At 43.8% G+C, this 8,562-nt stretch overlaps 2 protein-coding genes across 2 annotated transcripts; both read right to left on the bottom strand.

The window, feature by feature from the left end:
• Positions 1-2,697: 2,697 nt before the first annotated feature.
• Positions 2,698-5,467, bottom strand: LOC133918762 (reticulon-like protein B2). The gene is made up of 5 exons (XM_062362809.1): positions 5,101-5,467; positions 3,620-3,800; positions 3,402-3,543; positions 3,245-3,314; positions 2,698-3,156 (listed from the first exon to the last, which is right to left on the bottom strand). Exons 1-5 carry the CDS (start codon positions 5,267-5,269, stop codon positions 2,987-2,989), a joined length of 732 nt encoding a protein of 243 aa, XP_062218793.1. The 5' UTR covers positions 5,270-5,467; the 3' UTR covers positions 2,698-2,986.
• A 2,129-nt stretch (positions 5,468-7,596) lies between these two features.
• Positions 7,597-8,174, bottom strand: LOC133917818 (serine/threonine-protein phosphatase 7 long form homolog). The gene is made up of 2 exons (XM_062361660.1): positions 7,978-8,174; positions 7,597-7,902 (listed from the first exon to the last, which is right to left on the bottom strand). The coding sequence occupies exons 1-2, from the start codon at positions 8,152-8,154 to the stop codon at positions 7,597-7,599; spliced, it is 483 nt and encodes a 160-aa protein (XP_062217644.1). The 5' UTR covers positions 8,155-8,174.
• Between the last annotated feature and the right edge of the window lie 388 nt (positions 8,175-8,562).

Genomic DNA, 8,562 nt, shown 5'->3' with positions numbered 1-8,562 from the left:
AATAGTAAACCAACCTATCCTGACATGTAGCAAACGTAGAAATATCTACAGTAAGGACCAAAGAGTCGTATAAAACACTAACTATAAATACATTGACGTAACAATTAGCTATAACATCTAGGTGATATATAATATAGATACAACACATGAGTAGAAAAAAAGAAAATTTGGCTAATTACGTCACGAGTTTCCCGCTGAGTAAGACAATAATATAACTTGATGAAGATGGTTCTGCTATTCAAAACAACAAGAAATGTGTTGCTGTGTTAAGATTAAAATAAAACTACACATGAGACATATGTCAATAAAATATAACTTTAGGCATGACATAAAATTTTACTTAGTGGTGACCTTAATGGTGGCTGCTATCACTTTAGAATCGAAAATATACTGCTTTAGAGCACTATTATGTGGTATTTGGGTGCCAACAAAGCTCACAAAAAATACCAACATCGTCTATACCTACAAAAGAAAGTAGAAGCCTTTGGAATTGACATCAATGAGGACAAAAATATAAGGTTGCCGAAAAAATGTAAAATAAGATGGAAAACTCACATAATATATTGATTAGCAATTTGACTTGATCTAAACCCTCCTCAAGAAAAAAAACTCTATTTCCAAATCCATAAATGTTCAAGCCATGTATAATAGAAATGCAAGATAGTTAAATCCCTTATTGCAGAATATTGTCCCACACTATCGTGCATCTTTTGCAGCAGGCAAAGCATGCAACAGTATAGTTGTAAGAAATGTGTTGGAAGACTTTATAATAAGCGCCAGAAAACTATTGTATTATGTTCATTCAGCCCGCTCAGTATTGATAAATTTAAAGCATCAACCTTACATACTTCAAGATTTGCAAGAGATTCATCACACAATCTGTCGAAGATTTGTTCCTGACAATATGTTTGTAATTGACTGGGGTACCTTCGAGATTAAAGATTAAATACGAATCAAGATATATGATTTAGATAGGTTCAGGCCTCCGGTTGGAAATACCCTACGTCCAGTATGGATAGTGGTGTGTATGTATTCTCTTGAGTACAAGCAATATGTCTAGACCTATTATAAGGAATAGATTGGATCTAAGCTAAACTAACGATGATGTCGCCGAGTATTTCCTATGATCTTGGTACTTGTGTCGAGTTACAGATACCTCTTCCCCCGGGGGTCTGGGTCTCTGCTTTATATAGGGCTGATATGCTGCCTCATATCCAGCCGTAGTCTATAGGGAGTCATTCATCTTGTCTATCACGACAAAGTAGATGAATCCGATTTGGATACTAGTCGTTCTCGAGTTGAGCAACCAATCGAGACCTTTCTAGTATACGTCTTCTAGATTTTCAGGTGTATCAGGTACCGTAGATTAGGTTCCATAGTATTTGAAGTTGTTATATATATGCACGGTATACCCTATCCATATGCAGTGTACTCCTTATGCGTATATACCATATAGTTAGATATTTGACACTAGCTCCCTAACTCTGCTCAGGAGGAAAGGTTTCTACAAGTCCCCACTCGAGAACTATCAAATCTAAGCCTGGTCGAGTAAGGTGGAGCAGGCTTCATTCAAGAGAATCGAGCATAAACGAATCATGTTCCAAGTATCAAGTGGAAATGCAATTGGGTCGAGCGCCCTGCTATTAACCGCACTTGAGGTTCGAAAAGAGGACTAAAATCTCGACTGATCGACACCCAACTTCGAGTAGAGTTAAAAAAAAACCTTTGAAATTTGAACCGTTAGGTATATGAGCATTTAATGCACGTAGACGGGTGTGGAGAGATCCGCACAACGCCATCATCCTGTCTTTCACGTCGATCGAGGCACCATAGAGACAGGGGTGGTTACAAAAAAGATGATAAATTTTGGGTTATTAATCTGTACAAACCTAGACTGTATCAATTCTTCTTCACTCTTGCCCTTGACCTTCTCACACAAGCTTTCATCATTTTCCGCCCAAATACGCATCGCCGCCGAAAGACTTAGACTCATGGATTCTGGCTCCCCTGCGAAGACCTTCACTCCTTCGCTGGAGAAAAAGTGTGACTCAAAGACCATCGGCACCTCCCCCAAGTAGATAGACAAGATGAAGCACGTGACTAAAGTTTGGGCGATTTCGTCGATACAAGAATCAATGCTAAAGGAGCTTGAAGTTGAAGGGATAGTGCTTCATAACGATCTGGTCGACTGGAAACCTACATCTGGTGAGGAATTCCCGTCTTACTGATTCGACTACGAGATCGTGGTTTTTTGAATCATTCTTCCAATGTGGATTCAACATCCCCCCTTCTAAGTTTTTCTCAATGTACTTAGTACCAAGTCTTTATTCATCTTTACTGTCTTTATTCATCTTTACAAGCCTTCCTCATCATTGAGTCGAGTCTGAATCTATTCTAGTAGTTTTATCATCTAAAGAGTAATAAGAAGAATAAATGTGTTAGAGATTGTGGCTCCCAGCTGTAATCTAGAATGAAAAACTCCTATATCTCAGTTTCTTTAATCTCCTCCTAGCAAAATGATTGAAAAAAATACTGATTTTAATCTCCTCCTGACAAAAGGATTTATTTGAGTATTCATTGCTTATTTATATATAACCCAGATAGAGAAGTAGCGTCTGACAACTAGTTATATATATAGAACATGACTGCAGAGGGCTTGAAGTTACATACACATTAAAAAACAAAGGACATTAGATGGTAACCATAAACTTGTTCTTGCGGAATATGTATGTACGGGCCACGGCACATAGAAAATAGTTGTATACGATATAGCTACACAACCACAGTCAGGCGCAGGTTGGTAGAAACATATGGGATCAAACAAACAAAACATGCACATGTACACCCACCCACACCAAGCCACCAACCGCATCAGACCATTTGCACGTAAACTACAGACAGGACAGATGTGCACAAGCCAGAACCAAAACATGTCAACATGCATGTCATCCTCCAGGTCGAGTTTCAGGATGATCTGATCTTTGTTCTAGTTCTGCTTCTTGTCTTTTGGTGGAGACCTGGGAATCTTGCTCAGAACCTTGGCATCCAGGACCTGATACTGCTTGCAGAGCTCCGCATGAGCCTTCCCAGCAAAATCGTCCACCTTCTCCTGGTACTTGTGGTACAATATCGGTACCGTGTGGAGCATCAAGACCCCTGTTTGGCAAATTCATGTCGTTTAGTTAACTAGATGAAATTTCAACAACCACAGGAACAGAGTTTCTGGTGCTTAAAGACCCATTACCAGCATATATCAGGGTAAGGAAGTCGCAGAGACTTCCAATTTCCGAAAGAATCCAGAGGGCAACAATCACCTGAAACATTGGAACGATGATTTGGATAGAATAAACTGGTAAACTGTCAGTGAAAAGAAAAAACAAAGCTGATTCTTTGATATTTACGCCTAGAAACTTCATCAGGTCATGGCCCAGAGCAATCTCCCGAAGCAAGCGAAGTGCTTTGTTGATGTCAGCACGTAATGCTCGTGCAATATTCACAGCAAGATCTTCAGATATCTGCACTTCGGGAACATCAGGAGGGCTCCTGAAAGTGGAATACTTGATGTTTACACACCTGGTCAGCATCAAACGTATACAAATCTAAAGTATTTCTTGCTCACTTCTTGATGAAGACAGTGGCATTGGACCACAAGAACAAGATGGCCAGTGCACCAATCAGCACATGAGATATCAGGGCCAGAAGATGGTAATCAACTACTTCGAACAGAACCCATAAGACTGTTACACCACCAATTACTGCAGCAGAGATCTTCTTGTCTTTCCACAACAATACATCAGCAGCTTCACAAAGGAATACCGAATACAGATGAGAAGACGATTACATGCAAATGGTACATAACTATGAATATGAAGCACATTTCATAACCCATTAATACTGTCATGAGTTGTCTTCCAAAGAAATATCATTTATAACATGACACGTCAGATTTTCTCCTTGACCCCTTTATTTTTTTATTTTATTGTGCTACTGGGCCTAGTATCTCTGAGGCCAACCTCCCACTTGTAATGCAAACTAACAAGAAAATAAATTTGACCCCTTTAAACTCGTCAATTTTCATAAAAAACTTTTATACTTCCACTAACATTTTCCATAATTAGCTTCTCCCTTGTAGAGATTCAGGACAGTAAATTATCATTTAAATATGACACATAAAAATATAACAAATAGGTGCATCATGGGCCATATCTTTCAAGTTTTTTAATCCTCAATTGGAATAATATTGAAATCACAAAAATCCTTCACTCAGGACCTGAATGTTCAAGGTTAATTACACCCACATAAATTAGAAATCCAGTTATCATTCCAGTTATCACAGAAGATTAGAAAAATAATACCAATTCATTGGAAAGCTCATACTTTCATAGCACTCACCGGAATGAACTATTTGACAATTTGTTTGTTAACGGAAGTAATCCGGTTCTCACACTGAATTAAGACAGTTAATAACGTAACTTCCTTCTCATGTTTACAAACAAAATCCCCAAAACTGATTGACAATAGGATGGCAAGCTAATATAGTCAAAACTTCCACCTGGAAGAAATAATATTTTCATGATCTTGGGTGCTCACCCACAATTGGTTTTCCGAAAGCTGCCTACGTGCTTGACTGGTAAATTAGTAAGCCCATAAAAAGGATCAAGGTAACCATGCAGAATAGAACCCCATTTACCAATGCTTTTATCCCCAAACACCATCTGCAGCAGAGGCATACTCTTACAGTCTTCATGATCACGTTCACCAATCAGAATAACAAATTATAGAAATAAAATCGAAATTTCCACCAGCATATTATAAACGTTTCCGAACCTCACATGGCACTTGCGCCTCTCAACGAGAACAGAGGCTACTGAACTTTGATTAAAAGGCCAGACAGAAACCCATCGCGAGTAACAGTCTAACACCAAGAACTGAAGCTTAATGTAACTACCACTAACAACTCACCAACCGCAGCTGCACGGTTTATATCCATATCAAGACAAGCCACACACGAACTGGTTAGTACTGAAGGAACACAGAAATTCCGGTCCTGATAAGCAATCAACTGGCCAAACACAAGGAAACGAAGGGGAAAGTTCATACTTTTACCACCACCGAGGGCCTTGTGCACGGACTTGTCCTCCCCGAGAAGCCTAAACCCCCGGGGCCTCGCCGCCACTGCCGCCGGCGACGCCGTCTCCTCCGAGACGCCGTCCGCCGGCGAGGTCGCGGGCACTGCGGCGACGGCAGTCTCCTCCGCGGGTCCCGCCATGACCGAGCGAGAAATTAAGGTTCTCGGCAGGATCGATCACCAGCACGAGCAGTTTCACTTTCTTGGTCCGCTGCGCTGCCTTTTTCTTGGTTTCTTTCCTCCTTCCTACGCCTTCTGCTCTGTACGGATGTTTTTTCTCTGACTGAAACAGGGGGAGAAGAGAAAGAAGCGGGTGGGATTTTTGTGTGTGTGTGTGTGTGTGTGTGTGGGTCAGTGGGTGGGTGGGCGTAACTCGCACAGCCGGTTGGACCCTTCTGGATTCTCTCTTCTTTTTTACGATGAACCCTTCTGAACTCTGACGTACTCGTGTGAGGAGCACGGAGAGGCGAGAAGTAGATCTGAGCTGAGCATAGGCCGGACTGTACCGGACCTTGCCGGGCTTGGCGCAAGAAAATCCCGTTTGTTTCGGATCGAAAATGGTTGCTCAGGCTCGGTCCAATAATCTCAGTTTAACAAAGTCTGGTTAAGCTCGGATTAGGCTCGGGCAGCTCGATGAATTTTACGTGTAAATATAATTAAAATTAATATTTTAGGTGAGTTTGGTTTGAGCCTAGTTTTTTGGCTCATAAACTGATGCCTAAGTCCATTCACAACAGCCAACGGGCCGGTCTAGGCGGGCCAAAATTAGAACTAGGTAGCCAGATTGACCATTCTTAATTATCTCTTCTTTTATTTAAGATGGACCTTGTGATCTATGATGGAGGAAGAAACAGTGTACATGGCGTACTAGTGTGAGTAGCATGGAGAAAGGGAGAAGTAGACCTGAGCATGGGCCGAACTGGACCAGGTTGGGCCGGGCTTGGTCAAAGAAAAGCCCTGTTTTTGGACAAAAAATGGCGAGTTTTTTTTATATATTTTTTCGAGTTTAAATTTAAATAAATAGATTCCCGACGAAAAGATTTACAAAAGTAGCGTCCACCGCCCTCTCAGAGGGCTGCAGCCCTCTCAGAGGGCGGGTACGGGTGCTAACCGCCCCCTGAGAGGGCGGTAGGCCTAACCGCCCCCTCAGAGGGCGGCAAGAGGGGCTAACCGCCCTCTCAGGGGGCGGTTAGGCCCTGGGGGGCGGTTAGCCCCTAGCCGCCCTCTGAGAGGGCAGTTAGGGGTTTTTTTCATGTAAAATTAATTTTTTTCCATTTTATCCTATAAAAATGTATTATTTTTTAATTGAAGGAAAAAAAAGAAGGGGTGTAAGGAAATTAAGAAATTAAATTTGGAGTAAGTTATGTAATAACGGGAGGAAAAAATCAGTAATTAGTAGTTGCAGCATTTTACGTGGGTATAGGGTGCGAACGAGGACAAACATAGTATTGAACACATGGTGAAAACATTACAATACACTGTAACCGCGACGACACGATGAGGAAACAAAGGTGGCATGTACGGTTCGCACTAAAACCTTATTAGTGCGCCGATCCTAATCATAACATGCCTTAGGGAAGGAAAGTATGTCGGGTTACATTATGTACTCTCTACTGCGTGCATCTAGGATACTTTCCCTTTCGGAGGGCATCGGGACCTGCCGCCTTAGCATGGCGGGCTCTCTCCCGCTTCCTTTCCCTCTCAGCCTCTCGAGCCTGAGCCACGGTACGGTCGTGCGCCGCCTTCCTCATGCGCTCTTCTTCCTCCCACTTGAGATGAAGTTCCTCTTGCTGTTGCTCGTACTCCCGACGTGCGTACGCTTCCCTTCTCCACCTCATGTTCATGTCGACCCACAGCTTCTGTGAGTCATTTTGCTCATTGTCGAGCCACTGAATAAAATCACAGAGCGGTGGAGGGGACTGAACAAATGGAACAAGATGAGCGGTTAGTAAAAGAGGGTGCGTAATCGGAAGAGATGAGGCGGACATCTGTTACCGTACCGGTCGATAACCAGTTGTTGCATTGCGAGGCTTGTCATACTCGTAGTTGGCACACATGAAGAAGCGTAGTCCATAGGTGTATGAGATGTCCTGCGACTCGCGGAGCTTACAAAGGTCACCATAGAAGCACATTGGTGGTTCGAGACCTTCAGGTACGGTAGTCCCCCAATGTTTCTTTGGTGGGCTCGATGGAGCTGAGGAAGACATTGCACTTGAGATATTTGAGAAATGAGCGATGCTTCTCCGTAAGGAGGTTTGGCTACTTATAGTTGGAGGAGGCAGGAGCATTGGATTCGCTCTTAAAGAAAGGAATTAGGGCATGGGCGTAGCTGGCGGGAGGAGCATCGGATTCCATCTTGAAGAATAGGACAGTTTTGTCGTTGCCCATGGTCAGAGATTCCACGTTTATTGGTACCCGTGTTGTCATTTACTGATTTGAAAAAGCTGGGTAGTGTTGTCACATCTTGTTTAAAGCCTGCGGACGTGCAAGGGGACTATACGGATGGGGACGAGCGGGAATGCCTGGTGACGGCCAAACTGCCGCATGACGCGCTGCGGTGAGTACTCTTCGACGTAGATGTCGAAGACAAGGGGCGCCTTGGTGAGCCAGTACTCCTCATCACGGGTGCACAAGGGTGACAATCCCGACCCTGCACGTGTATGAACGGCCCGAACGTTGTATGGCTCCCATACCACATCATTAGGACGTAGCCTGTCAAACTGGGTACGAAAATGCTCGTACGCGCTGCGAGGCTGCTCGTGGGCCCAGTGTGGCTGAGTGACAAACATCAATACAGATATTTAGAGAGTAACATAGTACGAACGAAACTGTTAATGTAAATTACGTACCCGTCGACGACACCACAGCGAGGCCATTGTCGGCGCGTCCTCTTCCATCTCGCCGTACCACTCCTCTGGGTACGGGGAGCGATCGACCACCGGCCTACCTATGGCGAAATGCTCGTACGACCATAGCTGAAGAAGAAGTGGACACCCGGCAAAAGTGGCTAGCGCCTCCTTCTTCATGCATGCGTCGCAGAGCGCCCGATACGTCACAGTAAGAACAGCTGATGCCCAGCTGAACTGCGGTACATCCTCTGCATGCGCGTCCGCTATCGACCGGGCGTACGGCACAAGGGTCCTCGTAACTAGGTGGCCTTGGCCACTAGTGAACATCACTCACCCAAACAACCAAAGGAGGTAGGCCTCCAAATGTCTCGAGACCGCGTATGCGTTGGCTTGTGGGTGGATGTACGTCGGCTGCATATATGACTGGTGTCAGAAATAATCATTACGACATAATTTGTTAGAAATCGATAGGTTGCATGTTACCATACCTGGAACTGTAGGATCCACTTCTTCGTTGGCCCTCGTGCATCGGCTAAGAACTCAGGCACGTACGGGGGTGCATCCGTCTTTCGCTCCACCGGCCCA

This window comes from Phragmites australis, chromosome 5 (assembly GCF_958298935.1).
Source record: "Phragmites australis chromosome 5, lpPhrAust1.1, whole genome shotgun sequence".
Classification (NCBI taxonomy): Eukaryota; Viridiplantae; Streptophyta; class Magnoliopsida; order Poales; family Poaceae; genus Phragmites; species Phragmites australis.
This window is presented reverse-complemented; position numbering and strand designations above follow the sequence as displayed.

Bases quoted from the DNA above. Each gene is read 5' to 3' on its own strand.
- LOC133917818 (XM_062361660.1), bottom strand. From the start codon at position 8,154: ATGAAGAAGGAGGCGCTAGCCACTTTTGCCGGGTGTCCACTTCTTCTT. The intron at 7,903-7,977 runs GTACGTAATTTA...TTTGTCACTCAG, and splicing joins CGCTGTGGTGTCGTCGACGG to CCACACTGGGCCCACGAGCA.
- LOC133918762 (XM_062362809.1), bottom strand. From the start codon at position 5,269: ATGGCGGGACCCGCGGAGGAGACTGCCGTCGCCGCAGTGCCCGCGACC. The intron at 3,544-3,619 runs GTGAGCAAGAAA...TTCCACTTTCAG, and splicing joins GCCACTGTCTTCATCAAGAA to GAGCCCTCCTGATGTTCCCG. The intron at 3,315-3,401 runs GTAAATATCAAA...CCAATGTTTCAG, and splicing joins ACCTGATGAAGTTTCTAGGC to GTGATTGTTGCCCTCTGGAT.